Below are 17697 nucleotides of genomic sequence, written 5' to 3'. Positions count from 1 at the left end.
TGTGTGCATTTAAAGAGGGAAGTATTTAACTGCCTGGCCTGTTCTGACTTGTCTTGCTGAAAGGCAACGCACTGCTCAAATCGCAAAAGCCTTCAACAATTTTTTCTATTTCCTAGAGAGAGAGAGAGAGTGCCTAACTTGCAGGTTATTCGTTATAAAAGGAAAAGCACGCCAGAGCATGACGCCACCAACCCCATGTTTTACCCCAGTGAAAGCATATGAAGGGGGACATGTATTGTTTGATTATTTTTTGTTTGTATTTTTCATTTAACCACAGAGCTTTTTGAAAGAAAGAGGATTTTGAATGTTGTTCCCATTTCACCTGAACATTATATCCATACCAAGTAACACAGAGGTGGTCTCTATTTTACTAAATAGGTGAATTTCTAAAGCTGTTGCTTGTATTGGATTTTATTTAAAAGGTACCAGGATAAAAGTTATTATTGATTGTCTATATTGGTTAGTAAAAAGCACTTTTTAATTATTTGCTATTCTTTAAACTTGAACATAGCTTTTTTTGACAAATCTTGCGAGGTACTGTATGTAAAGAATAATAAAAAAAAGACTTCAAATGATCATAAATTAACTCAAGATACTACTGCAAACTTAATATGCATCTACGGCAGCTCAGAATTTGCGCACTGTATAGAAAAAGGTGCAATACATCTGACCAATAGAGAAAAACATTCAAGATCAACACAACAGCTATTACTAAGATCCTAAAATCAAACTCTCATAAAAAAGTAGAAAAAAACAGACCTTGTATTCTTTCTTGCCTTCACTCAGTTCAGTCTGTTCAGCCCAACGTGTGCTGAGATTTCTCTACGAGCTGCTGTCGAGAATTTTAGAAACGTAGGGGGCCAGAGCTATTTTTGTCATCCTTACTGAATATCATATTTAGTGGTGCTCCTTTGGGATCTCAACCCCCTACCTGAATTCTCATTCACCATTAGCACAACTACTACATAATAAGACCTATGAAACCCTAAACAAACTGGTCGTTTTGTGTATCTTGAAAAAAGAGTCAATAGAATTTAAGTCAAGCAGTTAAATTAGATGGCGATAGATGTGGTTGTGTTTTGGCAGCTTAAATGTGATCTGATAGGTTGTAAACATGCCAGTCTAAACATGTAGGCAGCAGGTTGGCTCTGTGTGACCATCTAATCTCTCATAGTTTACTGTCCAGGACATCATAGATGACTGGTATTCCTGTCCCCATGATCATTCTGCAGCATGCAGGACACAGACCACTGAAGACATACTGCTGGCGCATCTTTTAATGGTAGTGTCAGGAGTACTTACATTTGTCATAGCATTGGAAGTGATGCGGAAAAGGGTGGCTCGCTCGTTAACTGCCTTGATCTTTTCCCCTCCTTCCAATGGGACTTTCAATCCTTCCAGTTCACTGAGGGAACGCTGCAGGGCAGCTCCATGCTTAGCGATTAGGTCATTACAAGTGCTGAGGTCATCAAGCTTGCTGACAAGTATCCTCAGGGTACCCTGAATTTCACTGCGGTCCGACTGTGTTGTGGGCTCCTCATCTCCTGAGTCATCTAGGAGGGAAAAGTTACATTAAAGAAAGGCTTAACAAAGAAAGATTCTGTACATATTTTTTACCCAGAAGCAATTATTTAATTTTATATCCACACTACTTTGCTTAATATGAACACCACCTCATTTAGAAGACACATCCCATTAGGGATGTGTCAAATTCACTTCTAGATACATAAAGGTTTTAAGTACTGAGTAATGCCCACTGTCCATGCTCTGGCAAAACGCTTTTTTAAAAGGAAAACAGCTGTAATATTGAATGATACAATTCTAGAAAGCCACATTTTACCTTTTTTATTAAAACACTAGGGTCAAGCCATCCAACAGTGGAAAATGTGTCCATTATGCTAAATAAAGGAGACTGCCTGAGGCTAAGCAGAAGACAGGAGTGCTCCAGTTGAAGCTCAATTTTAGTTTCAGTGCAAGAAAAAGGACAGAGACAAACATAAGAAAATAGGAGAAAGAAATCCTGTTCTATAAAAAAAAACATTGTTGAGAAAAGTAAGTTTATACTTTTAAAATGGTATCAGAAAAAAGTAATTTACCCCAAATTTTTATTTTTTTTCAATTGTTTATTTATTGGATTTTCATTTTTTTTTACACAAACACAACATTCTGAACACATGTAAGCTGAGAGGGGAAAAAAAAAATAATTACAAATATTAAGGGTGTATAGAAACTTAATATTACAAAAAAATAGTTAAACAAAATATTGAAAAATAATAAACATAAATACAATAAAATAATTCAAGTATATTATTGTTATCAATGTTATCATAAAAAAAGGACAGGTAGGCACGATAACAAGTCATGTGTTAGGTCACGATGGGCTATCACATAGAAGAAGTCAGGTGATGATCAAGGGTCCCAATGTTTGAGCAAAAAGATCTCCTTTCTTTACCTTTCAAGTGGTAAGTATAGTGCTCCAGTTGCATGGTGTCATTACTGTTTTAAATACATTAATTGTAGGTGCTGTAGCTTGATTTTAGTTGAGCATTATAAATTTTTTAGCTACATAAGCAATTATACCAATCCTTTTATTGGAGATCGGGTCTAGAGTATTATCTGAATCTGTACCAAAGAGATACAATAGAGGTGAGAGTTTGAATTGAATTTGCAAGAGTTTCATTGTAAGACTATGTACTGCATTCCAGAAATGTTTGAGTTTCTTGCATGGATAAGAGAACCAGTACACATTTTACAGCGATGACATTTAGAAGACGCAGTAGAATACATTTTGCTAAGACGGACTGGTGTTAGGTAAATTTTATGCATGAATTTGTAATTTTGCTCGATGATTTTGTTACAAGATAAGGAAACAAAAACATTATCACACATTTCGGTCCAAAGCTCATCATCAAGATCTTGTTCTAGATCTTTCTGCCATACAGTTCTTAGTGACATTAAGGAGGAGATATTATATTCTAGTAATACTCCATATATAGTCTTCCCTTTCATCTTTGTAGAGTTTACCATAATTTCCTCAATTGTTGATAAAGTAAAGGACATTTGCCCTGACTTTTCCAAAGTGGTTATATAATGGCAAAGCTGTAGATATTTATAGAAGTCTAGGTTTGGGATGTCAAATTCTGATCTGAGGTCTAGAAAAGATTTTAGAGGGCCTTCCTCTTTAAATTAATTCTGGAACTGATGTATGCCATGTTCTTTCCATTTAGTAAAAAGATTCCCCATTAGTGGCGGCAAATCTGGGTTAGAGGATAGAGGAGCCATTGGAAATGATGGTATGTGATCCACAGAATCTCTTTACATTTTGCCAAGCCTGAGGGTTGTTTGCTATTACATATGTTCAAGATATTGATTTTATAGCTTTTGTGTTGTTGATGAATGGCAGAGTGGTGATAGAGGTGGGTTCCCCCTCAATTTCTGTCCAATGAGCTGTTGTCCGGTTCTGTATCCAACTAATTATGTCCTTAGTCTGTGCAGCCCAGTAATACAACAGAAAATCTGGAAGACCCAGTCTGCCCTTTTCTTTTGATTTTCTCAGGGTTTTTACGGAGATCCTGGGTGTGGTTTTTTCCATATAAAATAATGTATTATTTTATTGGTTGACTGAAAGAATGGTTTATTCAGGTAACATGGTAAGGACTGAAAAATATAATTGAATCTTGGCAATACACTCATTTTAATGACATTTATTCGCCAATAAAAGAGATGGGTAGCAGGGTCCAAAACTCCAATTCCTCTTTAATTTTGTTAAGTTGGGGGGTGTAGTTTATTTGAAATAAGTTCTTTAGGTTAGGAGAGACATTTACTCCCAAGTACTTAAATCCACCTTGTGCCTAGGTGAAGGGAGAAATTATTTTAAGTTCAGTTGAAATATCTGAGTTAAGTAGACAGGCATTGGATTTTGATAGCTTAATTTCATAACCTGATATTTTTCCAAATTTGCTAATAAGGTCAAGCACTACAGGAATTGATTTTTCTGAGGTATAAACTAAAATTTTAAACAATTCCTTTTCACATACCATATGAGACACATGCAGACATGCAATGAGAAACATTTTGATGACAAGAATCTTTCAGATTTCAGCTTAATCATCTCATATTAGTGACCAGTTCGTCCAAACCTTAAAGATCTTATATTTTTTGATCAGTAAATGCATCATACCTAAGCACTACCAGGTCATTACTAACATTAAATTATCTTTCATTCCTAAGTCGTTAATGTGGGAAGAGCTCTTAGAATCAGACAGACAGACAGAATCAGACATACTTTAATAATCCCAGAGGGAAATTACTTAGAGTTATGTATTACTTTCTGTTTATGTTCAGTATAAGTAAAGAGTTTGAAAAACTCAGGATGCACAAAATGTGCAAGAATAAAATAAAAAAAAAAGCTGAATTTGTTTCTAAGCCATCTGTGCAGTTAATGCGTGCTGCTACAACACATACACACAAGGACAAAATAGTTGATTCCACTCATTTATTAAAAGAAAAAACAACAATAGTAACACAAAAAAAAACTTAAAACATAAGCAATAATAAATTAAATTTGGTGAAAATTAACCTGCAACAGAATGACAACTTCTCCAGTTAGTAGCAAGTCGTTTGCCCATAGACTACTGGAAAGAAGCACAAGCCACCTGACCGTGACGGGTTAAGTGGTAGAAGATTAATTGCTGGATTAAAACAAACAAATGAAAGTCAGAAACTGCTGTTTAACAGAAAGATAAAAAAAAAAAAAAAAACTATTCATGAAACAGGCCTGGACAAAAAATATGGTACCTCTAGAAAATAATGTCACCAAAGGGACGTGTTAAATAAAGGTGTGTCCACTAACTGGCATCACAGGTTTCTACAATCAGCCATTGGGGTGCTTGTCCCTGTGCTGTTGGTGACACGGTGTGTACCACACTCAACTTGGACCAACGGAAGTGAAGGAAAGAGTTGTCTAAGGAAATTAGAAGGAAAATGATACACAGGCATTTTAAAAGGTTTTAAGACCATCTCCAGACAGCTTGATGTTTCTGTGACAAAATTTGCCCATATTATTGGGTTTTGCTTCATCTCGAACATGGTGTCAGGGCACAATGAAATTTCAAGACTATCAAGATATTTTAGCGAGAGATGCTATGTCCACTGTCAGGATAATCATCAAAAACAGACTGCTAAAAATACCCAAGAATGACCAAGAGGACTTGAGGAAAATGTAGGCAAGCAGATATTTATATCATATTTCTGGACGCCATTACATCCCCTAACTCTAACCATTACGGGTTCATAACTTACCCTAACCCCAACCTAAATTCAATTCCCATATAAAAATGACCCCTGACCCAAAACCAATTAGTTTTTCCAAAAACAGGGCCCCACAATGTATTAAAAGCAAAAAACACACACACACTCTCATCTTGCTATATGTGCCAAGGACATTTAACTCCAACGGACTTCCATTTATTTTCATTTCTTCTATGCCCTAAACCTAAACATAACACTTACCAGCGTATACTCACCCTAACCCTGAGTTAACTGACACTTTAGCCTTAAATCTAAACGTCATCAAAAAAAGCTTGTGAGGACCAGCAAAATGTCTGCACTTTGGTTCCTCAATATGATGGTAAAATTTTAAAAATTATCCTCACAACTGAGCACACACACTCAAATAAGAATCAGCAAAGGAAATCCTTCACATTCTCACGGGAATATGAATATATATATATATATATATATATATATATATATATATATATATATATATATATATATATATATATATATATATATGTAAATACATACATACATACATACATACATCCATACATATATGTGTATATATATATATATATTTTAATTTACAACAACTGCCTCTTTCAAAATTATTAATTATTTTAGATAATCCTTTTCCGCAGCAAGTCTAAAAAGATAACTATTCACATCTGATCTTTTTTTTTTTATAATTTTTAAAAGAACAACAAAATGGAAATTGGAAAAGTGAAATCGGAACTTTTAAAAACCAGATTTGGAAAAACCATCCACAAAATCTCTTATTGTTGCTTTTCTAATATGTGTCTCAAAGCACTACAAAGCTAAATTAGATGTGTGTAGCCAAGCGAAACAATACCTATTACCCAAAGTATAGTCCTATGACAGGGAAGGTTTGAGGGAGGAAACAAAGTGTCTCCAGCCTGTAATGCCCATTGCTGACCCTTCATTATCTACAAAGTGTTTGTGCTATACAAAGGAGCATGCAGAGTATGCTGTGCCACAATGAAAAGGTTTGTTATGAGAGCTGGAGAGCCATAATGAACAGTATTACAGTGGCACTTTCTTTAAGAACATGACAGCTGTTTGCAGCCTTACAGAGGAAACGCTATCACCCCTGTTAAGCCCATGAAGAGCATGCAAGTACAACATAAAGCTTTACCCGGGTGGAGGGTATGCAAGCACAGTAGCTGCACGTCCACAGTACTTTACTGGGTTCAAACTTGAGCGTCGATTTGGTTCATTGTCCAACTATAAACACCAGCAAAACAAGAAACTCATTCATTATTTAAATTCATGATGAAAATAAATTAATTGAATTCTAAATATCCATGGCTTGTTATGTGTTTATGATAATGAATGCACAACACAAAGGCATCATAGTGAACTTTCAACAATATAAACCTTGGGTGAGGCGATTTTGTCATTGTAAATACCAAAGACACTTATGTTTAGTAACAAATGGACCAAAAACAAAGTGTAAAACAGAAATAATAAGCCAACATGGTGCTGCTATTTAATTTGTAAGTATACAACCAGAGGGAGCTGCTGGCACAGAAATTTGTAAAGTCATAGTACATAATTGGGCCCCTTTAAGTGGAAGTAAAATGTTACTTTTGAATACATATCAAATTTGGAGAGTAAAACCTGGCTAAAATATGCTTTGAGAAGTTCCATAACTACTAAATTGTGCAAATGGGGTAAATTAAACTCAGTAAGAATCCAGCTGTTATGTGAAGGCATCAGAGGTTAGTAAGTGAGCATTTGTGAAAAAAACAGCAACATGAGGACAAATGAACAAGGAAGACACGCGAGGAAGATAATTTTACGGTAAAATTGGTGGATAAACACACATCCTAAACTTTGACTACTCACTGAGTACAGTTTAATCCATCATCTGAAAATGGAAGGAACATGGTGCAGCTGCAAACAAAACATTCCTAACTATTGTTTGAAACACTTTTGGAATAGGTCAGTAACGCTTCTGCATCTGTAACATTACACAAATAAACATGCAGGGCATCTGCTAACATTAAAACATAACACAAGCTTGTATAATGTTTTACATCAGTATGAGTTCCCCAGAGCACTGCATGCATTTGACTGCATAGTCATTTTGAGCAGGAGAAGCTGAAATGATGGCAGCATTACAAGTCTGAACAAAAAAAAAAAAAACATCACATTCATCTTTTGTTTTTTGATCATATAACTTTGCTGGACAACTACCCACTGAAATGATGTAGAATGGCCATTCAGACTGGCTTTTGCCAAATACTAGACGCATTCGTCTGGAAAGGAAAGGGGCTGGTTTCACAGTGGGGAACAGGGTGGGACTAATGGAAACAGTTTTTTTTTCTTTAAGAAAAGCTCTTACAGCAGCCAGTTATCAAAATTTCAAAGACTTATTAGGGAAATTACTAACAGCATAATTAAAACAAAGCTCTGTTGCAGCTGCAGTCTTGACTGTTATGGTAAAAGAAAGGCTCTGTTGCATTGTGGGTAATTCTGGCACAAGCAAAACCTCCCACCTTCTGTCTGAGACTTATAATAGAACCAACATTTTTTTAATGAAATTGGGTTCTATCTGTTTAGTTTCTGCTTCTGATGCAAAGAGAGAAACCTGAACCACCTAGAAGAGGGAACAGAAGAATATCTCACCATGTTTGCATTCCAGGGCATCCATTTTCAGCCAAAGGTAACCAGAGTTCATTGAATAACAAGCAGCACAAACACTCTCGAAACACTAAAACCTTGAAGCTCTTTACGCTGTAAACAGACTTTCAGAAAAACACACAACACTAGGACACAAGAGAAAATACATACAGCTAAACAATCCAGTTGAGGGGTTGGCATGACAGCCCTTTAAAAACGGCAAAAGCAAACCTGGATTTGAAAATGAGACCAGGAATCCCCTTATTGCAGGCCAAGAGATGATGAGGAATCAAAACGCGCAAAACTGCAGTATAGTCACTGATGTAGAAGACGAAGAAAAAGAAGGCAGAACACATCAAGGAGTTGTCTGCAGGGAATTTGATCTGATTCAAGTGCTAGTAAGGACAGTCGACAGTAAACAAGTTGATCTGAGTATGTCTGAGAGTTGGAGAGGATAACAAAATCAGTCTTTAATTAGGAAAGCATGACTATGGTAGAACAGCTATATGTTTGTTGGACAGTTAGCCTTGTTAAGTATTACCTTCATCAGGAAAACAATTACCTCCCTTTTAATATTTGATTGTATGACTGTGGTGTGAATGAGAAATTTGAAAAAGGATAAAATACTTTTCAATGGCACCTATATGGCCTGTTTTGGGAAAAGGAAAGAGTTAGAAAGCAAATTACATGATTTACTGCATGATTTACTGCTCCATCTACCCTTTAAACCTCACTCTTGGTCATGAGATATGCACCAATTAGGCTTTTCCTTGCTGATGCAGATTTTTGGTTTTATGTCTGACCTGAAACACGTTGAACAGAAAAGAAATCAGAAACAGAATTCTTGTCCAAGGAAATGTTTTTGATTCCAACAAAATAAGTGCATCAGTAAACATGTTCCTAACCTTCTGTATGTGAATTATGTGGAGCATTCATCAAATTGCTTGCTGGTGAATAAATAAATTATATACTGTAAATGATTAGAGCTCTTGATTTGAATTCTTTATTTTAGGGGACAAAAGGAGACTTTGTGTTATTCGACCAACAACAGTACAGTAAAGAAAACAACTAAACAGAAGCAATCTGAAGAGGCAAAAGAGTACACTGTCACAGCTCTATATAAACAAAAGAAAATCTTGTATTTCATACTTGTCAAGCTAGTAACAACAACATTTAAAAGAGACGTCTCCCCATATACATAGAGTATTTTAAAGAGAATTGAACAAAGTTTGCTCACTGTTTGCAATCTGTTTTGGCTCCTATGAGCCCCAGTGCATAATTTGATAGGGTTCTAATTGCTCACTAGGGAATTGACACTATACTGCCCTCTGTAGCTTAGGTAACTGCATGTGATTGAAGCTGTCTCCCACTGATAACGAATTATATAGAGATGCAGCAATGTTTATATCTTCTTAAATGATACTTCGACCCGTGATTTATTGCATCAACGTCTCTTTTCATAATCAACCTTGATTATATCTTCTGAGCGTTCCAACTGTCAGCTAATCAGCTAAATACTGGGCAGTCACTCTGCACACAATGACACAAAGTAAAGAAATGGATGAAGGAAAACCACAAGGTGAGAAGATACCAAATAGTTTTTTTTTTTGTTTAGTGACATTAAAGGAAATCTGCATTATTTTGTTAAACCTCTAAAGTCAAGGAGATCTGTTTTAATGCAGTGTGCATCTACAGACCTTTACCATTAAGATGACTTCTGCAGAAAAATAATATTTACAGTATTGATCACCTGTAAATACCCAATACCTTCTGTAAATAAATATCAGTATACAAAGCTTTTCAGAATTATGTCAGAAATACCCTCAATGCAATATTCTTTTCAGTTCGCGTTGATAAAATGCCAAGCTCCTCCGGTCAAGCCTATATATTAAAGAGGAAGGCCATTCAAAAATTTGTAAAACATCAGCAGTATATCACTTGGTACAAGACATAAATATCAGCTTTTATTCAAACATTGAATGACTAAATTGTTTGTTTATAGTGACTATTTACTCCGTGGCTGTTCTTTTACATTTCCAAGCCATTCTTTTAAAACAGCAGATAGATGGGTTCTCATAGCAAATTAGATGTCGACAAGCAAGGACAGAAACCCATTACCACACTAGTCATGCCTCAAGGTTATGCTACCTCCCCCCTGCCCATACAGCCCAACATCAGAAGGGACACTATGTGCTTGTGCAGCTCAGTTTGTTGCATGTAATCTGTATGTTTAAAAAGGTATATATATATATATATATATATATAACAAAAATGTTTTTAAACCTAACCTTAAACTATATTACTATACTATTACTATAATAATAATAATAGCAATTTTGTGCAATATAATATAATATAATATAATATAATATAATATAATATAATATAATATAATATAATATAATATAATATAATATAATATAATATAATATAATATAATATAATAGCGTTTCTGTTCCTCCCGAGGTAAAAAAAAAAGTTTATTACTTGAATATTTTAGGAAACTGTATTAGGAAGTTTTCATGAATTATATTGTGAGCTGGATGTATCGTTGCAACTTAATGAGTATGTTGATGGCAAGTTAGGAGCAAGAGTATTGAGTATTTTTTAATTTTTTATATGACATGTTAAGATTGTTATCATCAATTATGTGTGGCTCTGTTATACCTTGGTAATATGCTGGTGAAGATTCTCAGTCATCCAGGTCATAGTCATTCTGAAAAAGTTTAAAAAGCAATCCACTGGACTTTGTTTCCAAGGTTAGAAGATGTTTCGCTTCCCATCCAGGAAGCTTTCTCAATTCAAAATGTCTGGATTCGCATTGAGTTTAAGGCTTTATATAGTGAACCAAAAAAAAAAAAAACACTTGTATTGCTTGGAAACATGAAAATTGAACCTGACGAGCTAGTCTCTTGGTTCCATTGTTAGCCTGTAATGCGCCACACATTTCTGATGACAAAAGCATAAATGTATGTATGTTTTTAGGCTGGCCCATTTAGTTCTGTTTATATAACCTCATTACTTTGTAAAAGCTGGGTTTAATATCCTTCAAATATAATAACTACATTAAATCAAATGTTACAGCAAATAAAACAACAGAATGTCATTAATTGTAACCATGTGTATAAGAACCAATAATCTATTTTTATAGTTGTAAAAGTCCTCAGGCAAGTATATTGGAACAAATAAATTACAAACAATTATATTATAGCAGTAAACAGCATGAAGTAGATGAAACTAATTTCAGAGCAACCTTCTGCAACTTAACCCCATACTAGATCTTTGTTGCTTCCCTGTTGGTTACATTAAGTTTTACCAGAAATTGTCTGAATATAATGCATAACAAACAAAGCAAAAGAAGAGGAGCAAGGAAATGTCATTGGGTGAAGCGCAGTCTGCTATCTCACTGTCAGGTTTTGTCTCTTAGTTAGTCCCACAGGACAGGCTGTCAGATTAGTTAAGCCATGCCTCAAGTTGACAGCACATCACCCTGTTGGCTGGACAAAGGGGACATAGAGCAACCAGGCACATGATGTACTGCCCCTTTGGTTTTAAAAATCTATATAAAGTTACTACCATCCATAATTTAAGGTTAGACAAATGCCCTAGTTACGAATAAATACTAATTTCCAATATACTTTCCCAAATCTATCCACTTCAGTGTATTTGAACCCCTTAAAAATATCTGATTAGTTGTGACTCTTCTGTTTATTGTACTTTTTAATTAAATTTAGTTTGAAAAGACTGGAAGTACCGTCTATGGAAGAACTTGCAGGGATGAGAATGTAAATATTTAAATGATGTAAGGACTACTGCATCTATCTATCTATTATTGCATTTTGTTTCAGAAAACACCACTAAATTTTTATATGAAGTTGATTAGATTACTATATTCATTCAAATGCTGTTTGATTGTTTGACTATAAGTACATCTTGACCTCCTGCTATGAAGATATTAAACATTATTTTCATTTGGGCAAAATTTACAAGCAAAATGTTTTAATTGGCCTGTTGTAACATGCTAACTCATTGATTCATTCTTTGATTAAGTTTAAGTGGGAAAAAATATGACAGTAATAAAGGCTTTAATACTTAAGTTTGTGCGTAATAATCTGTGTATGTGTTTTCATTTATTTTTCGCTCTCATTCTGGACAGCTATCTGCTCCATTTCAGTTCTAATGAGACATCTATTATACTTAAGAGGTGTGAATAACCTGTTATTTACACATTTCTTACGTTACACATCTGGATTCAAACTGTTGCTAAGCCTCTTTCACACTGAAAATAGCGGGTTAAAGCATGTTTTTCAAACCTGGGTCGACCTGTTAAAAATCAGCATTCTGCCCCTTTCTATTTGCAAAAAATGCTGGGTCTAAGCCTTCCCTGGCCAGCTGCACTTTTTATATTAAGGAAAAATCCTTTGTGAAATAAAGGACATTATGGCAAATCTTGAGCATCCAGACAATCAGAACATCCAACAACAACAGCGTTTTCAGTCAGGCTTATCCAGATCCTTAGCAAAACAAACCACTGTAGAAGATCTGTCCTGCTTACAGCTGTTAACAACTTAAAAACCTAGTTGTAGAAAGCCCTTGAAGAATTACAACATTTATTTATCCTTTGGGACCAATAAACTATTTTAATTTAACTGAACTGAATATTTTCATATAAGACCTCTAAGAGAGGAATTTGTCGTTTACACACATGCATTTAAACATTGAGGACTGCCACCATTTTCCTCAATAGTAAAACACTTGATTCTTCCAGCCCTGGTACTCTTGTCACATGGGCTGAGGAAATCAGATTAAACCATGAACGCTGCCATCACTTAATAAAAACTGGTCCTCTTGAGCTACAGTAACTGATTAATATAGACTTTAGAACCTCCAAAAAGGTAACACACCTGAATTTAGAGTCTAAAAGAATGTAAAACTTCACATAGAAAACCAACACATACAGTGGGCACTGGTTGGAAATGGACGGTTTCCTGCGTGATTCCTGTGTGATTCCTGCATGAATCACGATGTATTTCCTGAGGCCAGTATTTTTTTTTTTCAAAAAGAACTGCAATGTACCCGGACAACCACCAGGCGGCACTTGGGAGCTCTGCCGTGTTTGTGGGCCTGCAGTCAACTGAAAAGTTTATTGAGACCAGAGATGGCAAAAGTACTCACTTTCCGTACTTGAGTAAAAGTACAGATACTTGTGTTAAAAAAAACTCTGGTAAAAGTGGAAGTACTGATTAAACTTCTTTACTCAAGTAAAAGTAACAAAGTACAGGCTTGTAAATTTACTTAAAGTATAAAAGTAAAAGTAGAAACCACTTTTTTCATGCCGTTGCCTACATTTTAAATGGATGTCTGCCAATAGGACTAGATCTCCGTTGTGTTCATTTTCAATCATCTCGTCGTCCATGCTACTATGCTAACGCCACCGCCACCAAGCTGCAATGATTTGCCGCAAATGAAGACCGCCGAATCTGTCGATTCATCTTGTAGTGGTGCGTCAAATGCAACGTAGATTCCCATCCAATTAGATTGAATTTGGTATTGATGATGTGAAAAATAATAACGTTAACTCCATTGAAATGATTCAAAACTAAAGTAACGAACCAATTTTTTAAAATGTAAGGAGTAGAAAGTACAGATATTTGTGTAAAAATGTAAGGAGTAGAAGTAAAAGGTCGCCATAAAAATAAGTAGTAAAGTAAAGTAAAAATATCAGAAAAATCTACTTGAGTACAGTAACGAAGTATTTGTAGTTCGTTACTTCCCTTCTCTGATTGAGACCATTTGCATAAACAACCAAAATCTTATGATGATATGATGTTTTTGATTAAAATACAGTTAATTCATTAATTTAACATAGTGACTGCATTATCTTATTTCATACACCTCCGATCTTATCTGAGAACTGTTTATTTCTATTTATCTGCATCTCTATTATTTAATGAAAAATGATTATAATTAATCTTTTTGGCAAAACAAATAACTGAATCAACAAAGGTCCGTGGACCATCCGTCCATTCGATCGGTCGCGTGCTCATGGATCATTTCTAGGTTATAAAAACGTCCTCAGCGACTCTGAATGAATCGGTCTCATCAGGCCTCTTTTCTTTCATCAGCTCAGATCTTTCTGTCATTTTGTGTGCGTGTGTGGCATCTGCAATCCATTGGGAATCCCAGAGGGAGGGTAACCTGACAACAGCCAGATGCATGTCTCACTCCGCCTAGCTTCTCTTCTTCCTTTCCCTCCTCTCTCCTCCTCATTCTCTTCCTCATCGTCACCCCGATGCTGCTCAGCCTCTGCAGCACCTGTCCCTGGTGTGTCATCAGGGATGGAGGCAATTAGGACAGGTGGGGCAACAGAGGGCCTCTGTCCTAATACCTCATGTTCACTGTAAATTTTAATTTATCTCTGTATTATAATTTTTGTTCTAATAAAGTTAAAAAAAAAAAAAAAGTAGGGTGGGCGTGTCCCGGGCGGGTGGGCGTGTCCCGGGCGGGTGGGCGTGTCCCAGCCGGTGATGTCATAGCCTATGTCACTTAGAACAATTCTAAAAATAGGTTTTAGTTCAGACTAGCTTCCAAGGTGATCAGACCAGACATACCATATGTCTAACTTTGACAGGAGCAGCTCTTATGTCCTTGAAGCCCATGAGGCAATGAGAACTTACAAAATAATGACTTCAGAAAGGTTGGGAGCCACATACAACTCTAAAAAAAGAGAAACCTTTTCTCTCTGTCCAGGCAACGATGGCCCACCAAAAGGTAAAACGGTCATTCAAGCCCATGAGGCAATGAGAACTTACAAAATAATGACTTCAGAAAGGTTGGGAGCCACAAACAACTCTAAAAAAAGAGAAACCTCTTCTCTCTGTCCAGGCAACGATGGCCCACCAAAAGGTAAAACGGTCATTTATTCATCTGATTCGGATGACAAAATGACCATCCAGACTCCTTTTGGAGCAATACCAACTGATTGTGGGCCATTTTGGTCGGAACTTTTTTCAACAAAGGATTTTGTTTTCAAATCTAAAACAAGCAATTACCTCTTCATAGAAGCTGTGGACGTAGGAGGAACAGCTATAACTACCAAATGTAGAAACCAAGAAACTGGAGAGATTGTTGTAATAAAAAGTCCAATAGACAAGGATGATTCCGAGTCAAAGGCGGAAAAAGAGATCTTAACTAAAATCAAAGAGCTTGGACCGGACAACTACAACATAGTGAAGTTTTATGAATATTTTAACTACAAAACAAAGCATTGCTTCGTGTTTGAAAAGCTGGATATCGATTTGCTAAGTTTTACAGAAACAACTGTAGGTAGTGGACTACATTTGTCTGACATTCGCCTTATTGCTCAACAGGTACTGGTTGCTTTAGATTTTCTACATAGTAATGGAATAGTACATAAAGATATCAAGATTGACAACATAATGCTGGTAGACCGCTCCTCTCTAAAACTCAAAGTAATTGATATGGGTTTCTCTGAGGAGATAGGATCAATGTCAAATATTTGTGTTAACCCTGTTCTTTTCAGGCCTCCGGAGGGAATTATGGGTGACAAGCTAGATGCCAGTTTGGATATGTGGTGTCTAGGCATCACTTTGATCTATTTCTACCTTAAAGATTTCCTGTTTGATTATGATACTCCTGACGAAACATTGGCGGCAATTGTTAAAATGTTGGGTGAACCACGCTGCAGTGAGAATTTTTCCTCTTGGAAAAGTATAATTAAGAAGTATGATCCAGTGCTGAAGCTGCAGTCTTTGGACGACCTGCTGAAAATCCGTCCAACAACACAAGACCCCGCTGAAAGGGAGGATTTACTAAGTTTCATAGATTTTCTAAAGCAAATGCTAGTTCCTACACCTCAGGACCGTATTACCTCAGCAGCTGCACTTAAACACAACTTTATTACCATGGACCATTTGTCTAACTTTGACAGGAGCAGCTTTTATGTCCTTGAAGCCCATGAGGCAATGAGAACTTACAAAATAATGACTTCAGAAAGGTTGGGAGCCACAAACAACTCTAAAAAAAGAGAAACCTCCTCTTCTCTCTGTCCAGGCAACGATGGCCCACCAAAAGGTAAAACGGTCATTCAAGCCCATGAGGCAATGAGAACTTACAAAATAATGACTTCAGAAAGGTTGGGAGCCACAAACAACTCTAAAAAAAGAGAAACCTCCTCTTCTCTCTGTCCAGGCAACGATGGCCCACCAAAAGGTAAAACGGTCATTCAAGCCCATGAGGCAATGAGAACTTACAAAATAATGACTTCAGAAAGGTTGGGAGCCACAAACAACTCTGAAGAAAGTTCAAAGCCTGTCTGTAAAAAGCCTGGATGCTGTGGGACCCCCAGTCCTCAAAAAAGCCCAGTGATTCAGTCAGGTTTATCACCTATTATCAGATCCTCATTTTCATCTGAGACCTCTGATCTGAAATATGAATCAACAACCAACAGCAACATCGACAACAAAATAATGACTTCAGAAAGGTTGGGAGCCACAAACAACTCTGAAGAAAGTTCAAAGCCTGTCTGTAAAAAGCCTGGATGCTGTGGGACCCCCAGTCCTCAAAAAAGCCCAGTGATTCAGTCAGGTTCATCACCTATTATCAGATCCTCATTTTCATCTGAGACCTCTGATCTGAAATATGAATCAACAACCAACAGCAACAACAACATCGACAACAAAATAATCTTGCCGACTAATAATCAACAGCAACAAACTGATTGTGGTGATAACACAAACTTGACAAGCTGTAAAGATCCCTCACATCTGGTTGAGGTCAAAGCCCGCAAGAAATTTTGGAAGAGAGTAAAGAATTATTTCTCAAACATAAACAACAATCAACAGCAAACTGATTGTGGTGATAACACAAACTTGACAAGCTGTAAAGATCCCTCACATCTGGTTGAAGTCAAAACCCGCAAGAAATTTTGCAAGAGAGTAAAGAATTATTTCTCAAACATAAACTGCTTTGGCCTTCGTCTCGCAACAAAAAATTAATATCAATGCTACTTATTTTATAGGTGTATTGGACACTGTCTGTCTCTCTATCTCTCTGTCTGTCTGTCTGTCTGTCTGTCTGTCTGTCTGTCTGTCTGTCTGTCTGTCTGTCTGTCCGTCCGTCCGTCCGTCCGTCCGTCCGTCCGTCCGTCCGTCCATCCATCCATCCATCCATCCATCCCTTGCATAGAGTTTACATGTTTTCCCTGAGCATGTGTGGGTTCTCTCCAGGTACTCTGGCTTCCTCCCAGTCCAAAAAGAGCATGATTAAAGCAAGAGTGATGTTTGAATATAAATATTATTCAAAAGTGGATGAATTGAATATTTCTTCGGAACATTTGGGATTATGAAGGTGTCTTATTTACTTTAAATGATTGTGACCTTTCAAACAACTCTGAAGAAAGTTCAAAGCCTGTCTGTAAAAAGCCTGGATGCTGTGGGACCCCCAGTCCTCAAAAAAGCCCAGTGATTCAGTCAGGTTTATCACCTATTATCAGATCCTCATTTTCATCTGAGACCTCTGATCTGAAATATGAATCAACAACCAACAGCAACAACAACATCGACAACAAAATAATCTTGCCGACTAATAATCAACAGCAACAAACTGATTGTGGTGATAACACAAACTTGACAAGCTGTAAAGATCCCTCACATCTGGTTGAAGTCAAAACCCGCAAGAAATTTTGGAAGAGAGTAAAGAATTATTTCTCAAACATAAACTGCTTTGGCCTTTGTCTCGCAACAAAAAATT

At 36.4% G+C, this 17697-nt stretch overlaps 1 protein-coding gene across 3 annotated transcripts in view; it reads right to left on the bottom strand.

Annotated features, from left to right (window-relative positions):
* si:ch211-106a19.1 (uncharacterized protein LOC561797 homolog) overlaps positions 1–17697 on the bottom strand; it is an 80168-nt gene that overhangs the window by 20661 nt on the left and 41810 nt on the right. For all 3 annotated transcript variants that reach the window (XM_038295491.1, XM_038295492.1, XM_038295493.1), the window contains one exon: positions 1303–1553. In XM_038295491.1, coding sequence (XP_038151419.1) covers positions 1303–1553 — 251 coding nt within the window. The remainder of the gene's footprint in view (positions 1–1302; positions 1554–17697) is intronic.

This window comes from Cyprinodon tularosa, unplaced genomic scaffold (assembly GCF_016077235.1).
Source record: "Cyprinodon tularosa strain WSP-4 unplaced genomic scaffold, ASM1607723v1 ctg356, whole genome shotgun sequence".
Taxonomy (NCBI): Eukaryota; Metazoa; Chordata; class Actinopteri; order Cyprinodontiformes; family Cyprinodontidae; genus Cyprinodon; species Cyprinodon tularosa.
The sequence above is the reverse complement of the archived record's forward strand: the minus strand, read 5'-3'. Positions and strand labels throughout refer to the sequence as shown.